Source organism: Triturus cristatus, chromosome 11 (assembly GCF_964204655.1).
Source record: "Triturus cristatus chromosome 11, aTriCri1.1, whole genome shotgun sequence".
Taxonomy (NCBI): domain Eukaryota; kingdom Metazoa; phylum Chordata; class Amphibia; order Caudata; family Salamandridae; genus Triturus; species Triturus cristatus.
The window spans coordinates 372,565,246-372,583,737 of record NC_140594.1 but is presented as its reverse complement, the minus strand read 5'-3'; the positions used below and the strand labels follow the sequence as shown (position 1 = coordinate 372,583,737).

The window sequence follows — 18,492 nt, the reverse complement described above, 5'->3', positions numbered from 1 at the left end:
TCCCACGCATGGGCGGGAATATTCTAGTGCTTATGACTTTGATGAGGCTATATATATCACCCCGACGCGGCGGAATTCACAGAAGAAAACCTTCGGAAGCCCCTGGCCCGATTCCGCCGTGATGTAAAGCACTGGCGCTCACTACCACTCACCCTACTGGGAAGAGCGGCCCTCTTCAAAATGATGGCTCTACCCAGATTTTTTTATGTACTACAAAACACACCCCCTTCCGGATCCCCCCCTCCTTTTTCGCGCTGATCAACGCTGAAGTAACCAGACTCCTATGGGATGGTGGGTCAGCCCGTATCGCCGTGGCAAAATTAGTGAAGGGCTGGTACGACGGAGGAATTGCCCTCCCACATATACAAACGTATTACTGGGCATCGCAACTCGCTGTAATTAACCAATGGCTCCATGCATCGCATGAAGATCCGGCATTCCGGATGGACCGGCATCTCCTAGAACCAGAGGGGATAATGGGGGCCCTCTACAACAGGGTTAAGAAATCGAAATACACGGGCCCTACGGCACACACAATACAAATCTGGCATGCGGCGCAGCGCGCTCTGGAATGGGAGGGGACAATCACACAAGCGGCACGACTGTGGGACACCTGGAAACTAGGGAGACTTAGAAACACCAAGGGATTCCACCAATGGGACCTGATAGGCATTTCCAGGGTGGGGAACCTGTGGAAAAAAAGGCGCGGCCGTTCCATTTGCTCAACTGCAAGCTACCTATAAACTGGCAAAGACGGAATCCTACATATACGCACAGATCCGTCATGCACTAATGGCAGCAATCCCGACCTCCACACAATTACCAGAGGCCTCCCCACTGGAGGACAGGCTCCTTGCAGAAAACCTCCCCAAAAAAAGCCATTTCCCTAACTTATCGAAAGATAATTAATAATCAGCAGGGTCCCATAGCGGCCCTTAAAGAGAGATGGGAAGCGGACCTGGGAGACCTAGATGAGATGACTGGCGGGCAGCCCTGGCTTCCCCGGGGGTAGTTGCAATACCCTCTACACTAAAATTAGTACAGCTAAAAATCCTACACTGTATCTATTACAAAAGAACCCTACTGCACAAACTGGGTAGGACAGATACTCCTCTCTGCCTCCGACAATACGGGACCGAAGGCACCTTCTGGCACACGATATGGGACTGCCCAGTAGTCACTTGTTTCTGGGAGGCTGTCATACGCACAATGACACAAGTTACCAGAGTTGAGATCCCACTGGAACCAAAACGATGTCTACTCAACATTTGGGAACCCACGGATCTAAACCACACAGACCAAGACTGAGTAACACTGGGAACGGCATTAGCAAAACGCAATTTAGCACAACTCTGGGGCTCGGGGCTATCTCCAACACACCAGCAATGGTGCCGTGATATGGATCGCACGATGTTAACAGAGAAATCGGAATACATCCACAGGGGCTGTCCCAAAAAATGGACACGGATATGGGGCAAATGGAATCGATTTCGGGGTGACATTTGTGAGCCTCCCCCACCAGAGCGGGAGTCAGAAGATAGCGAGTGACAGGGGACGGATAGCCTGAACAGGCGGATAGCATGACACATACCACAAATTAAATACTGATGGGGTGTGAGGCGTCTATGTATTAATTTGCAAGATGTACCACTATTGATGATATCTACATCATATGTTGTTGATGTTCTTGATTGTGCCACCGAAATACTGATTGATTGTTTGTCTTATCTTAAATGCCAATAAAAAAATTAAAAAAAAGTATATGTCCAGGTTTGGTGCAGCCGTTATATAGTTGCACATCTCGTAATGACTGATGTCCACTATATGTCTTAAAATGGCTCACCGCACTTACATAGTCTGGAGAATCTACTCCGGGATTTGTAGGGGTGTCTTGCTCATGCCGGGGGCACCCTCACACTTATAGCCAAGCACACTGCCCTCAGGACTAAAGAGCCTACCATAGGATTGACCAATAGGGTTTAAGTGTCATGACCTCTGATATACGGAAACCTATATCTGCCGTGAGAGGTGCTACCACCAAACAGGCTGCAAAGACAGGCCTGTAGTCACAGTTTAAGTGGACTCCCATGGGTGGCATAGTATATGCTGCAGCCCATGGGGGACCCCTGGTGTACCTATGCCCTGGGTACCTCAGTACCATATACTATGGAGTTATGAGGGTACACCTGTAGCCAATTGTGGAGGTACCAAAGTACTTAAAATGTCAGTTTAGGGAAGAAAGCACAGTTGCTGCGGTCCTGATTAGCAGGATCCCGGCAGACTAGGTCCAAAACATACTGACAACAGGCAAAAAGCGAGGGTAACCGCCTGGACCCAAAAAGAGCGATATCATTCTACATTAACCGCACTAAAGAGTTCCAGGTGGATGATCAACTCTTTGTGGGGTACGTTGGAGCAAAGAAGGGACATGCTGTGCAGAAGAGGACCATCTCCTGTTGGGTTATCCTCTGCATTAAGATCTGTTACGCTCTGGCAAAGAAATCGCCTCCTGAAGGCCTCAGAGCTCATTCTACCAGAGCTAAGGCAGACACCACAGCTCTCCAGCGTGGTGTCCCGGTACTTGACATCTGCCAGGCGGCTACATGGGCATCTCTGCATATGTTTGCCAAGCATTAATGCTTGACAGTCAGGTCAGTAGGGAGGGCCTCTTTGGCTATTCGGTCCTACAGGACTTTCTTGTTTAAACTTTTCCATAGTCTCTCATCCGAGGATGGTATTGCTTGGGTATCTGTTCAAAGGTAAGGAATCTGTGGCTAGATGTCTATATCATATGGACAAGTTACTTATCTTCGGTAACGTTTTTTCGGGTAGAGACATGATCTAGCAACAGATTCCTTACCGACTCACCCATCCTCCCCGCACTGCAGATCAGTTCTTAATGTCAGGGCTGTTCCCCTTCAGGGCCCTAGTTGTCTAAACACACCACTATCAGTCAACTTCATGGCTCCGCGCTTCTCGCATGGAAAGTTGTGAAAAGTACTGAAGTCAGCGTGCCGAGGTGGCGCCTATATAGACGACGTGGATGTCACAATGACTGAGACAACACCTATGACATCACGCGGAGTCGACCTGCGTGCAGGGGTACTGCTCAAGAAAAACCTTCTAGATCCAGTCTGACACCTGGGAAGTTCAAAGGTACGGAATCTGCAGCTAGATCATATGTCCACCAGATAAGGTGTTACTGAAGGTAAGTAACTTGCCCTTCTTGGCTCTTGCATCTCTCTTCTATTCTCCTTCCCTCAAATTCATGTGTATAGTGCAGGCATGTAATGATCACTTATAATTGTATATCCTCTCTCCAGATTTTTTAATTTCTTCTCATCTCCCTATTTGTGTGTCCCACAGACATCAGTCAGCTCACCTATCGCATGTCTTTCCTCTCCCTGCAGGCGTATCCCACAGACATCTCTCGGATCACCTTTCTGAGCTTGTGGAACAGACCTTGAGTGACCTGGAGCAGTCCAAGTGTATTAGCATTGAGGATGAGATGGATGTGGCTCCCCTGAACCTGGGAATGATAGCAGCATATTATTACATCAATTACACCACTATCGGTAATTTCAAAGGAAGAGGGTTTTATGGAAGCCTGAGGCTTTCTTTCTGAAGAGCTAATGCAGTTATTTTTTATGTCTGATTCTTGCTGCCTGTTAGTTTTTTAGATTCATCCATTGTTCCTAGTGCCTGTGTTTATCCACTTCTTCTCACCACATCCTATCTCTTAATAAGTATTTCTGGTTTACCCTTAGAACTGTTCAGTATGTCGCTTAATGCCAAGACGAAAGTACGTGGCCTGATTGAAATAATATCAAATGCTGCTGAGTATGAGAATATCCCAATTCGACACCATGAGGACAACCTCCTAAGACAGGTGAGAATGCTTGTGTGCATTGATTGCATGGCAGAATGAGCTCCTGTCTTTCGTGATAATGTTTTAAAGTTGGCTTAAACACCAATAGTTGAAAAGCTAATAGTGTTAGCTGAAGTCTATTTACTTGATCTTATTTATGGTCTCTTTTCTGTATCTGTTTCGTCAGTGTGCTCACTCTGTGCCAAAATTACTAGTCTCTGCACTTGACGAGATGATCTCCGTGGCGAGGCTGTTGCTTGTTGTGCATACTTCGTGAAAGTTTTGCATGTGATGTCTGTCAAATCTTAGGTTGTTTGCTGTTGCAGGGAAGTGTACTAATTAAAGGAAGAGATAAATGGTCTTTTGTTAGCAGTTTCTTGATTTTTGACGGTGAATTCTAAACTTTGGGCGTAAAAATTAATAATGGAAGTGCACATAATATGAGAAGTGATGTTTTTCTCACAGTTATCATTATGGGGTCTTGCCTTGAAGAGTATGGGCTTTAAGCTCTGCTCATGTATTTAATTGGCTCCTTTGCCTGTCTTTTGGAAATGCTTTTTTTCCTTTGGTTGATTTGTTTAGTAGTCCCTCCTTAGTACCTCCTTTTTCTGTTGTAACGTCCTGTGAGGAATTCCCCTGTTACATACGTTCTTACTCTGTTTTATTGACAGTTTATGAGCACTCTTTTGTTACTGACTTTTTAGTAGTTGGTGTTGCAGGAACAACACACTCTTCCCCTTCCGCAACCAACCCTAGGGATCTAACTGCACCGTCGCGCTGCACACGAGGTCAAATTTGTTACAAGCTCTTCTGTTCATATGTTTTTCCCACTACACCAACCGTAATGCATTTGTGGCACCCACTCCACAATCCCTACTAATTTGTGAGTAGTCAGCCTGTCAGAGACTCTGTTCCTAGCTTTGTGCTACCAACGCTTGCAGATAAAGAAATCTCCCACGGGGCCTCTGCTTCCTAAATGGGACACGCGGCCACCGGCACGTAAGCCCCGAGCACAGATGAAGGGCGCTCTGAGTGCCCCCCACTGGCAGCAATCGTGCAAAAAAATGCATTCAAATGACAGAATTTTTTCTTTTGTTGATTTCTCTTTTACTAAGTTTAACTTTCAGATCAAAATGTGCTCAGATGTTTGGCTTTCGGAATAAAACGGGCTGACAGTTCGGCTTTTGTGTTCTTTTTGAAATTTAGATGTCATTTTTATTTATTTTTTAGCTTTTGGAGCAAAACAAGTACACCACATGTGTGAGAAAGGGTCTCTTTTGACATGGGTTAGCCCCCCACGTTTTGCCTGGTTTTGATGTGGTTTCAATTGTAGTGCACAAGGTCCCTTCCAACCAGGCCTCTGTGCCGGTGCTTCTTCCTAAAACCTGTCCACAATCGATATTTCGGCCCCCCTGAACTTTTCAGTATGTGGAACCCTGGTTCTGTAGTAGGGGATCTCTGTGTATAGTCATAATCATGTGAATAGTCCCGCCCATGTGCATGGACCCCGGAGCACTTCAATAGATATAGTCTCTTAAGCTGTCTTCTTCTGCAGTCCTGCCTAGACCCTGAAGAGATAATAAAAGACAATAATGCAGCCTGAAAACACTAGGCTACTCTGGCCATTACTTCATCCTGAAGTGAAAAGGATAGCCAGGTAACAGTTAAATTTAACTTTTTCACTAGGTTTCACACATATAGAAACTTTCCTTCACAAAAATCCCTCTTTCATGATAGAGATGAAGGGTTGGACAGACAAGCGGTATCAACGAGAGGTGTGTAGTTCCTACAGGGTGAAAAAGTCGAAGGGGAATAAAGTTTTCCGATAACAGACTTTCACCTAGTGAATGTAAGTGCACAAGGGAAGGGGATCCCTTAAGGGTGGAACTGAAACCCTCACACACCCAGCAAGCTAGGTGTCATGCTTCATCATCTGGGTTTTGCTCCTCGTCGGGTCGGCGGTGCAATACCCGACGGGCACCCATACAGGGGCTCTTTATCGGAGATCTTTTGTTCCCTGCCGTATGGTGCATGCGTGTGAGGGCCCGGGAGTGTAGATGTAAGTGAATTAAAAAGGTTGGTTAATCTGAAATGTAACTTTATTGGCTCAGTCAACCACCTTGTTAAAAAGGGGTGAGTGGCGTCAAAGCTATATTTGCTCACAAAGGAGGAGTGGCTAGCTACGCTCTACTCTTCTGGTCAACATGTTTCGCGCCCAGTCGGTCAGAGGGATCTCATGGCGCTTCGTCAGGACCTATAATGCTAAAGTGAAGTGTGCTAAAAACTATCTACAGTGTGGTGTGAAAACAAGGGTGAAAATAGTTTGTTAGTCAACCCTTAATAGGTGCCCCTACCTTATGTATTGTTTATAAAAGGGGTCACCTAAGGAAAAGGAAAAAAATTGGAAAAATATATATATCAAGAGCCACCCTTGGCATCTGTAAAACATTTAAAAAAAAATAGTTAATAACCACCAGTTCAGTAAACCAGTGATCCATTTGATATAATCCAGACTGTAATTATACTGGACTACTAACTGGATATTGACCAATCAACCAATTATGATTTATCAAGGAAAGGAAAAACGGTTAACACAGGAAGCATAGCGAGGCTCTAGTTAAAAAGCACAACCATTATTACAGTTGTAAAGAACAAATCATGGTTAAGTGTGGACTCACCAATTCTTTTTATAAAAACCTCAACATCAGGTGCATGGCGCGTCAACAGGGGGAGAAACACATTCGTTCCCTACGGTATAATGATATTATAAAGAGAAGAAGTAGAGGCACAGGCAAATTTGAAGTTAACAAGGTCACAAGGGAGAGATCTCCATCCTTTAGTGTCTCATAAACATATTGCTCAAGCGTGTGACACCTCTCGTGTGCTATAATAATATGGTCTTTAACGTGGTCAACCAGGTGCAGCTAACCGAAGGCGAGACAAAGGTGTGCATGTCCCGATTGGATCATCAAAACAAGCCTTTGATAAATTATAGAACACAAAAATGAGTGTGAATACAAGAAGCAATGTCTATCTATGTGTGTGCCCGAATTAGTCATTGCAATCCTTAGTGTGAAGTCACAGTGCAAATGCGCGTGTTAGAAGAATTGCGCCCAAGATGTGGAAAGGTCAAACTCATAGACCCGTGATGATCGTGTTACTGACCAGTACAGAGTCCTATGAGATAAAACATCTCAATAGCATCGCATTGCAGCATTTCAAGTGTGGCCCGGGGCTAGACAGAGACCTGATGAAAAGTGCGGTTTCTCCTTAAGGTGTCTAGAGAGCCCCAGCGAGTGTCTAATGTTTGAAACCACACGTCCGAATCATTCATCGAGGAAACCCAGGGTGTACTTACACGGCAAGATTCCCCTGGAGGTAAGTAAACCTGCCCGCGTCGCCGAACCCGGAAGCTGAGAGATGGGTCGGTGACGCTGTATTTTATTCAATCAATGATTGGCTAGGAGCTGGTCACGTGTGATGATGTCACGTCCATAGCAACAATCACTAGCTAAGTGTATTTTATTCAATCAATGATTGGCTAGGAGCTGGTCACGTGTGATGATGTCACGTCTATAGCAACAATCACTAGCTGAGTGTATGTCATTCCGGATGTGAAAAGGAGTTTATTTTGGGCGCCATGTTGTAGTCGTCAAAATGTGTTATAAATACTTCGAAGGGAGGCATAAGTTAGTACCCCACGGAGCGAAATAGTATCGAGAAAGGCTAGCCAAGGAAGTATTCGATAGCGTTTAGGTTCACCCAGGCATGCGCACCATATGTTATGCCTATTGTCGGTGGTTCCTACCAGATTTGGTTAGTTAGGTAACCCAAACCGGGAGCCATGATGGAGTGGTGTGGGTCTAGGAGCAAGGTAGGCAGGTAGAAGGGAATTTGGCTCTATTAGTATAAGGAGCAGTGCATAATCAGTGATGCTAACATCCGTCTATGCTGTGGTGGCTAAATCACGGGCTCATGGTGTAAATGGTGCAAATGTTGGTCAACATAAAGGACTAAGTGTCAGTAAGCCCATCAGGTGGTACTAGTACTGTCCTGCCACCTCAACACTATCGCTTGTAAGCAGTCCTATCGATTAGATATTGTTGACCAGGGTATGTCATCATTGAGGCCAAGTCTATCCAATGAAAGGCGATGTACCCAACGTTGTTCTAGCCTAAACAAGGAATGTTGAGACATTCCAGGCTGGCTTTCAAGGACAATCCAATGTAGATCTGTAGGGCTATGTTTACATACAAGGTAATGACTGTAAAGTTTCGTGTTAGATTTGCCGCATCTAATGTTGCTTTTATGTTCAGTGATACGTGTTTTCACTGCTCGTGTCGTCATCCCTATATAATAGAGATCGCATGGGCAAATTAATAGATAAATACAGTTAGTAGAATTGCAATTTGTATGTCTTTTTAGGACCCATTCGAAAGTGGCAGTGAGGCGAATAGATTTTGCCACAATAGTTTGTCCACAGCAAGAGCACCCTCCGCAGGTATAGTGACCCTGTACAGGGGGAAGATTCCAGAGGGTGTTATGTGCTGAAGTTATTTGTTTTTTTGGTCTCGTGTGTATCAAAGTGTCTTTCAGATTGTTAGTCCTTTTGAAAGCGAAACGTGGCGGGGGAATCATGAGTGTACCTGCGGATAGTATTCCCCAATGTTTCTTTATCACTTTTTTAAGGTTGTTGGACTCTGGTGTAAAAGATGTTACACAAGTAATGGTTTCTATGTTGTCTTTTGTTCTCACTTCCAAAAGGGCCTCGCGATTGTTATTTCTGGCCCTCTTCATTGAGTTGTGAATTACTCGGGAGGATAGCCTCTTTGTGTCAAATTCCCTGAGAGGATGTTGGCCTCAATTTTGTAGTCAGTGATAGAGCTACAGTTTCTCCTGAGTCGAAGGAATTGGCCAAAAGGCAAGTTATCGCGTAGGGCCTTAGGGTGGTGACTGCTGTAGAGAAGTAAACTGTTCCTGTCAGTTGGTTTTCTGTAGAGACTTGTACTCAACCCTGTGGGTGTCAGTCTGATGTTTAAATCTAGGAAAGGGATGTCAGAGTCAGAGATATGACTTGTGAACTTCAAAAACTGATTCTTAGTGTTAATCCATTCACAGAATTCGTTGCAGGTTGTTAAATCCCCTTTCCATAAGATCATGACATCGTCGATGTATCTTTTCCACAGGGTTAAGTTTGGCCCGAAGGGGTTATCCACGTTCATTATCACTGCCTCTTCAAAGGCCGCCATATACAGGCAGGCCACACTGGGAGCAAAGGTACTCCCCATCGAAGTACCTTGGGACTGATGGTAAAGGTTGTCTTTAAATGCAAAATAGTTCTCCGTGAGAGCTAATGTTGCCAGATCCATGATGAATGTTATGGGAGTAGGGGATGTCCATTCCCTTTTCTGTAGGGCTGCCTCTATCACCGTCAGGGTAGCCTGTTGCGGAATATTGGTGTAGAGAGCCTCTACATCAAGGGTCACTAGTAGGTCAACATTCTCGGTATTCTGTATTCCCTCAATCATGTTCAAAATGTCAGTTGTATCCCTGACATAGGATGGTGTCTCTTTCACTAGGGGTTGTAAGAAGTAGTCACAGAATTTAGATAAAGGTTCCAGGAGGGAGCCAATACCAGAGACAATAGGTCTACCAGGGATAGGAATGACGCCTTTATGTACCTTAGGTAGTGTATAGAAATAAGGTACGACAGGCTTGGGAGTGATAAGAAAGTCTGCTTCTTTTTTCGTGATCCAGCCATTGGCTTCGGCCTCCAATACCTTACTGGCTATTGTTAAATGTAATCTCGGCGTGGGATCAGTGTATAGGTTCATCTAGTGACTCCAGTACAGGGAGTTGGAACAACAGGAATCAGAGAAAGACCAATACACGGGTATACCACAACCAAGGTGGACCCATGTTTCCTGTCCCCCCTCAACCTCCGTTTTGGCAATACCCCATGTTTCCTCAATACCCGCCACAATTCTATCCTGGTAACAACCCGAAACCTTTTTTAGGCAGAGGCTGGGGCAGAGGAAGAGGGCGAAGGCGAGGACAACAGCAAACTACACCACATGTCCAGTGGCAAGATCAACCTCAACCTCAGCCACAAATAGAAACCCGGAGCAAAAGGAGGGGTCAGAGGGATTAGTCATTAACCTCTCCCACAGATCCCTTAGTAACACAGAGGAGGATGTCATAAAGAAAGGTCTGGGCTTCGTACCTACTCCTAGAGTAGATAAATTCGAGTTGATCTGCGAGGTCCAGAATTTCTTCCGAAAAATACGCCTCAAAGCATTCTTCCATGACGAACCTGCTACTGAATCCAGTGATACTGGCCTACATAAGGCTTCCACCTTTACCCCTTCAAACAGCATGATTCCCTCGGAGGTCCTTACCTTCGAGAAGGCTGTACTAAAAGACCTGGACAAAGTACAGAATAAAAATGTCTTGTACAACAACTTTACTCGCAAAGAAAGGGAAGCGGCCAGAACGCTAGCAGCTGACACCACTATCACCATCAAACAGGCTGACAAGGGAGGGGCAACAGTAATCCAGTCCACCAGTGATTATGAAATAGAATGCTTACGACAACTTGGGGATAGAAAATACTATACACCCATCGACACTGATCCCACGCCGAGATTACATTTAACAATAGCCAGTAAGGTATTGGAGGCCGAAGCCAATGGCTGGATCACGAAAAAAGAAGCAGACTTTCTTATCACTCCCAAGCCTGTCGTACCTTATTTCTATACACTACCTAAGGTACATAAAGGCGTCATTCCTATCCCTGGTAGACCTATTGTCTCTGGTATTGGCTCCCTCCTGGAACCTTTATCTAAATTCTGTGACTACTTCTTACAACCCCTAGTGAAAGAGACACCATCCTATGTCAGGGATACAACTGACATTTTGAACCTGATTGAGGGGATACAGAATACCGAGAATGTTGACCTACTAGTGACCCTTGATGTAGAGGCTCTCTACACCAATATTCCGCAACAGGCTACCCTGACGGTGATAGAGGCAGCCCTACAGAAAAGGGAATGGACATCCCCTACTCCCATAACATTCATCATGGATCTGGCAACATTAGCTCTCACGGAGAACTATTTTGCATTTAAAGACAACCTTTACCATCAGTCCCAAGGTACTTCGATGGGGAGTACCTTTGCTCCCAGTGTGGCCTGCCTGTATATGGCGGCCTTTGAAGAGGCAGTGATAATGAACGTGGATAACCCCTTCGGGCCAAACTTAACCCTGTGGAAAAGATACATCGACGATGTCATGATCTTATGGAAAGGGGATTTAACAACCTGCAACGAATTCTGTGAATGGATTAACACTAAGAATCAGTTTTTGAAGTTCACAAGTCATATCTCTGACTCTGACATCCCTTTCCTAGATTTAAACATCAGACTGACACCCACAGGGTTGAGTACAAGTCTCTACAGAAAACCAACTGACAGGAACAGTTTACTTCTCTACAGCAGTCACCACCCTAAGGCCCTACGCGATAACTTGCCTTTTGGCCAATTCCTTCGACTCAGGAGAAACTGTAGCTCTATCACTGACTACAAAATTGAGGCCAACATCCTCTCAGGGAATTTGACACAAAGAGGCTATCCTCCCCGAGTAATTCACAACTCAATGAAGAGGGCCAGAAATAACAATCGCGAGGCCCTTTTGGAAGTGAGAACAAAAGACAACATAGAAACCATTACTTGTGTAACATCTTTTACACCAGAGTCCAACAACCTTAAAAAAGTGATAAAGAAACATTGGGGAATACTATCCGCAGGTACACTCATGATTCCCCCGCCACGTTTCGCTTTCAAAAGGACTAACAATCTGAAAGACACTTTGATACACACGAGACCAAAAAAACAAATAACTTCAGCACATAACACCCTCTGGAATCTTCCCCCTGTACAGGGTCACTATACCTGCGGAGGGTGCTCTTGCTGTGGACAAACTATTGTGGCAAAATCTATTCGCCTCACTGCCACTTTCGAATGGGTCCTAAAAAGACATACAAATTGCAATTCTACTAACTGTATTTATCTATTAATTTGCCCATGCGATCTCTATTATATAGGGATGACGACACGAGCAGTGAAAACACGTATCACTGAACATAAAAGCAACATTAGATGCGGCAAATCTAACACGAAACTTTACAGTCATTACCTTGTATGTAAACATAGCCCTACAGATCTACATTGGATTGTCCTTGAAAGCCAGCCTGGAATGTCTCAACATTCCTTGTTTAGGCTAGAACAACGTTGGGTACATCGCCTTTCATTGGATAGACTTGGCCTCAATGATGACATACCCTGGTCAACAATATCTAATCGATAGGACTGCTTACAAGCGATAGTGTTGAGGTGGCAGGACAGTACTAGTACCACCTGATGGGCTTACTGACACTTAGTCCTTTATGTTGACCAACATTTGCACCATTTACACCATGAGCCCGTGATTTAGCCACCACAGCATAGACGGATGTTAGCATCACTGATTATGCACTGCTCCTTATACTAATAGAGCCAAATTCCCTTCTACCTGCCTACCTTGCTCCTAGACCCACACCACTCCATCATGGCTCCCGGTTTGGGTTACCTAACTAACCAGATCTGGTAGGAACCACCGACAATAGGCATAACATATGGTGCGCATGCCTGGGTGAACCTAAACGCTATCGAATACTTCCTTGGCTAGCCTTTCTCGATACTATTTCGCTCCGTGGGGTACTAACTTATGCCTCCCTTCGAAGTATTTATAACACATTTTGACGACTACAACATGGCGCCCAAAATAAACTCCTTTTCACATCCGGAATGACATACACTCAGCTAGTGATTGTTGCTATAGACGTGACATCATCACACGTGACCAGCTCCTAGCCAATCATTGATTGAATAAAATACACTTAGCTAGTGATTGTTGCTATGGACGTGACATCATCACACGTGACCAGCTCCTAGCCAATCATTGATTGAATAAAATACAGCGTCACCGACCCATCTCTCAGCTTCCGGGTTCGGCGACGCGGGCAGGTTTACTTACCTCCAGGGGAATCTTGCCGTGTAAGTACACCCTGGGTTTCCTCGATGAATGATTCGGACGTGTGGTTTCAAACATTAGACACTCGCTGGGGCTCTCTAGACACCTTAAGGAGAAACCGCACTTTTCATCAGGTCTCTGTCTAGCCCCGGGCCACACTTGAAATGCTGCAATGCGATGCTATTGAGATGTTTTATCTCATAGGACTCTGTACTGGTCAGTAACACGATCATCACGGGTCTATGAGTTTGACCTTTCCACATCTTGGGCGCAATTCTTCTAACACGCGCATTTGCACTGTGACTTCACACTAAGGATTGCAATGACTAATTCGGGCACACACATAGATAGACATTGCTTCTTGTATTCACACTCATTTTTGTGTTCTATAATTTATCAAAGGCTTGTTTTGATGATCCAATCGGGACATGCACACCTTTGTCTCGCCTTCGGTTAGCTGCACCTGGTTGACCACGTTAAAGACCATATTATTATAGCACACGAGAGGTGTCACACGCTTGAGCAATATGTTTATGAGACACTAAGGATGGAGATCTCTCCCTTGTGACCTTGTTAACTTCAAATTTGCCTGTGCCTCTACTTCTTCTCTTTATAATATCATTATACCGTAGGGAACGAATGTGTTTCTCCCCCTGTTGACGCGCCATGCACCTGATGTTGAGGTTTTTATAAAAAGAATTGGTGAGTCCACACTTAACCATGATTTGTTCTTTACAACTGTAATAATGGTTGTGCTTTTTAACTAGAGCCTCGCTATGCTTCCTGTGTTAACCGTTTTTCCTTTCCTTGATAAATCATAATTGGTTGATTGGTCAATATCCAGTTAGTAGTCCAGTATAATTACAGTCTGGATTATATCAAATGGATCACTGGTTTACTGAACTGGTGGTTATTAACTATTTTTTTTTAAATGTTTTACAGATGCCAAGGGTGGCTCTTGATATATATATTTTTCCAATTTTTTTCCTTTTCCTTAGGTGACCCCTTTTATAAACAATACATAAGGTAGGGGCACCTATTAAGGGTTGACTAACAAACTATTTTCACCCTTGTTTTCACACCACACTGTAGATAGTTTTTAGCACACTTCACTTTAGCATTATAGGTCCTGACGAAGCGCCATGAGATCCCTCTGACCGACTGGGCGCGAAACATGTTGACCAGAAGAGTAGAGCGTAGCTAGCCACTCCTCCTTTGTGAGCAAATATAGCTTTGACGCCACTCACCCCTTTTTAACAAGGTGGTTGACTGAGCCAATAAAGTTACATTTCAGATTAACCAACCTTTTTAATTCACTTACATCTACACTCCCGGGCCCTCACACGCATGCACCATACGGCAGGGAACAAAAGATCTCCGATAAAGAGCCCCTGTATGGGTGCCCGTCGGGTATTGCACCGCCGACCCGACGAGGAGCAAAACCCAGATGATGAAGCATGACACCTAGCTTGCTGGGTGTGTGAGGGTTTCAGTTCCACCCTTAAGGGATCCCCTTCCCTTGTGCACTTACATTCACTAGGTGAAAGTCTGTTATCGGAAAACTTTATTCCCCTTCGACTTTTTCACCCTGTAGGAACTACACACCTCTCGTTGATACCGCTACTTAGGGCTTATGTGTAGGACATCTATAAAAATAGCCCACCTTTTACTCTCCTTCTCTTTGTTGAACACAACTTGGACAGACAAGCCCCATAGGCTGCCATTATATGTCTGTAAATGGGTACCGTGCCTTTAAGAATCCTTCCAGAGACCCTCGGTATCCCATGATGCGCAGCTAAAGGCCAGTTACTTTCAGTTCTTTTTTCCGGCTCCTGCTAGCAGGACCCTGGAGCATTGAGCTCTACCTTTATGGTATATCTTTCAATTGTTGAGCTTTAAAAAGTTAGTTTGAGTGCTTTACTCGACGTCTTTGTCCTTTCCCTTCCTTTTGCTGTCTTTTTTGTGCAGTTAGCCCACTTTTTTCTTGTCAAAATGCCATCTTTATTTGACAAGTGCCCTGAGTGGCAGGAAGAAGGCCAAGTCGGACTCCCACAGAGTTTGTATTCTCGGTCTTCCATCATCACATGTTCCTAAATCCTGCGCCATCTGCAAATCCTTCTCCAGGAGGGCCCGCGTGACAGAGAGAAGATTCGTCTTCAAGGCCTGGAGCAGAGAAGACAACAGGCTGCAGGTGGGAAATCTGGGCAATGAGAGAGCTTTTCCTCCTCCACAACCCATGCGTCGGCCTCTGAGGGGCTCCCCAGTCGAAAAAAGGCTACAAAACAACGCCGGTCCCGGTCGACATCTAAGGCGACAACATCGACGTCGAGACCAGGTATGACGACGAAATGCTCCCGTCGACTCAGGGCTCTGAGTCTAAGCGACGATCGACGTCGAGGGGCAGAACGTCGCGACCTCGGCCGAGGTCGGCGTCGAGGACATCCCAGTCAACGTCGACACATCATCGCCGTCGATCCGGGTCTCGAAGACATCGGCGCTCGCCGTCGAGGCGACACCGCCGTTCACCGCCGACACAAAGGTCGGCGTCGAGGAGAAGATGGTCGACGTCAAAAAGAAGATTGACGTTGAAAAGAAGCTCGACGTCAAGAAGAGGTTCTACGTCGAGAAGTGGACGGTCGACGTCTAGGAGGTTTCATCGTAGTTCGACGTAGAGAAACAAGTCATCCTCTGTGATCAGCATCTCAACGTCTGCGAGTTCTAGATCACGTCGGCGCTCGCCGTCAAGGGGCACATCCAGGGCTCCCTCTTCAAGGCCAGCACGCAAACGGAGGAGAGAAGTAGCCACCTCAGACTCTGAGTATTCCAGGACCTATTCTCCAACAAGGACACACTGGAACCTGCTCAGCCGGTGTCTCCACGTCTGTCGCCTCGGCGACCCAAGACTCCTACTCAACCGCCTCCACCGAAAACGCCTACGCCGCCTCCACCGAAAACGCCCCCTCCGCCTCCTCCCCCTCCGCCTACTCCTCAGCCTCCCGCAGCTCCACCTGTGCCTGTGATCCCTGCAGCACCGAGAAGGCCAAAATCACAGTCCCGGCCAAGAAATCGCCCTCGCAGCAGGCACCGTTCCTCCACGAGGTCTCGCCATCGCCACGAGAGATCACGGTCCCGATATACTAGGGACACGACGTCCTCTAGTGGAGGAAGATACTCGCCCACGTTGTCGGACTCTCCACCTCCGAGAGTTTCACCGGTCGATGACATTACAATGTTTCAGGAGGTTCTGGTGAGGGGAGCGGCGAAACAGGGCAGTACGCTGTCTGTGCCCACGCTGACTACTTCGGTGATCTTTGAAACACTGCAACAGAAACAAACCTTGCGTCCTCTGCTTCCTTTGGTGCCTGGGTTGGAGGAACCGGCGATGGAACTGTTCCTTACGCCTGCCTCGGTGGAATCGGCTCCTTCGAGGCTACAAAAAAAATACTGTCCCCCGGACTCTGACCCTGCATTCCTTCGGGCGGACCCCGTCCCGGATTCAGTCATTGTGGTGACGGCGAAGAAGCAGCATGCTACGGCTCCTTTGTCTACAGTCCCTCTGTACAAGGAAAGCCGAAACCTGGACTCTGTGGGGAGGAAAGTCTGCAGCACTGCAGCCACATCAATGAAGGCGGCTAGTTCAACTGCCCCGCTGGGCCGTTACGACCGTTCCTTGTGGGAGTCTCTTCACCAGTTCATGGACCTCCTACCTAGGGATAAACGTGACGATTTCCAGGAGATACTCAACGAGGGGCTGATGGTCTCTAACCAGATCATCAGTGCGGCAGCGGACACCTCTCTCCTGGCAGCCCATTGGTATTGCCATGGTGTTGCTCTCCAACGGCATTCCTGGTTGCGTCTCACCTCCCTAAAACAGGAGGCTCAGCAGCGCATCGCAAACCTCCCTTTCTCAGGTACCACCCTCTTTGGTTCCCATGCGGACAAGGAAATGGCCCGCATGAAGGCTGAGGTTGAGACACTCAAGGCAGTTGGCTTGGAAAAGCCTAAGGAGCAGCGTAGGAATTTCCACCCTTTCCAACTGCGTTATTCCTCTCAAAGATTCCAGCGCGGGCAGGGCTGTCAGTCTGGACAACAACAGTTTCAACGGCAACCGTTTCAGAGACGCCTGCCGAGAGGGAGGGCTAACTGTAGGAAAGTGGCTCTGTATATACTGTTCCCAAATAGGTACAGTGTGTACAGAGTCCACAGTCCCAAAGGTTTGGCAGAGGCTAAAGTTAAATATGACCTTACTCTCTAAAGTGGTAGCTTGGTCGAGCAGTAAGGCAGTATCAGAGGACAGTATAAAGCATTTGTTGTACACACTCAGTCAGCAAATGATCTCACACACTCAAGAACTAAACTCTAGGCCAATGGTTTGTATATAAAAATATATGGCTTTATTTTAGAACCAATAATAGGTATCAAAATATACTTTCTCAGAATGAGATGCTTTAGTTAAATACTTTGCAATAGGCAATTGACTCTTGAATGCAATAGTTACAGTTTGTTGCAATAGGCAACACCATTTCAAACACAGTAATACATTGAGCTCAATTGGAATTTTAAGTTAAATGCAATTGATTACTTTCAGGATTACTTTCCTAACTCCAGAACTGGATCCTAGATTCAGTCTTGGGACGGTTCTTGGAAACAAGTGAGTAAATACGTTTTAGTTACTGTTGTGACTTTTAAGCAATATTTTGGTATTTTAAAAGTTGACACTTAAGAGGCATTGCCTTATGTCAGAGATATTGCAATGCCCAAGCTTACACCGGAAATGACCCTCACGCTAGAGGCGGATCTGACGACCGATGAGTTGCAGGCGGCGATTGGCTCCTTACAATCTGGGACGGCACTAGGACCTAATGGTATCCCCGTGGAGCTTTACAAAAGATTGGCGGGGACAGTGGCCCCACACCTACTCAATATGTACTGTGACAGTCTGAAGATAGGAGAGCTCCCGCAGGATCAACGCCTGGCCACAGTGGTGACGATCCCGAAACCCGGGAACCCCCCGGAAGACTGTGCTTCCTACCGCCCCATTTCCTTAATCAATGCTGAAGCTAAAATATTAGCAAAGGTCCTTGCGCTAAGGCTCACCTCACATCTCCCAACCCTGGTTCATCCGGACCAGTCTGAGTTTATGCCTAATAGAAGCACGGCATTAAATCTGAGGCGTCTGCACGGAGTGATGGCCCGTATACCTTATCTTCAAGAGCCAGCAGTTATCCTGTCATTGGACGCCCGTATGGCGTTCGATATGGTGGAATGGCCCTTCTTGTTTGCGGTACTGACACATTTGGGCTTCGGCCCAAAGTTCTGTGCATGGATACGCCTCCTCTAGACAAAGCCGCTGGCCCACGTAGCGGCTAATGGGCATATATCCAATGACTTCCCACTGTCCCGAGGCACGAGTCAGGGCTGCCCGCTGTCGCCGTTATTGTTTGCGCTGGTGCTAGAACCACTGGCGGCATGGATCAGGTGGGAGCCCCTGATCCGAGGCCTGCGCTGGACGGCAGACTGGGAAGACCGCATATCGCTGTATGCGGATGACGTTC

General features: G+C 46.3%; 1 protein-coding gene across 1 annotated transcript in view; it reads left to right on the top strand.

Moving 5' to 3' along the window:
• Positions 1-18,492, top strand: part of SNRNP200 (small nuclear ribonucleoprotein U5 subunit 200) — a 468,968-nt gene that overhangs the window by 429,597 nt on the left and 20,879 nt on the right. Inside the window, exons 38-39 of the mRNA XM_085634342.1 lie at positions 3,411-3,575; positions 3,768-3,889. Of these exons, the coding sequence (XP_085490468.1) occupies positions 3,411-3,575; positions 3,768-3,889 (287 nt within the window). The remainder of the gene's footprint in view (positions 1-3,410; positions 3,576-3,767; positions 3,890-18,492) is intronic.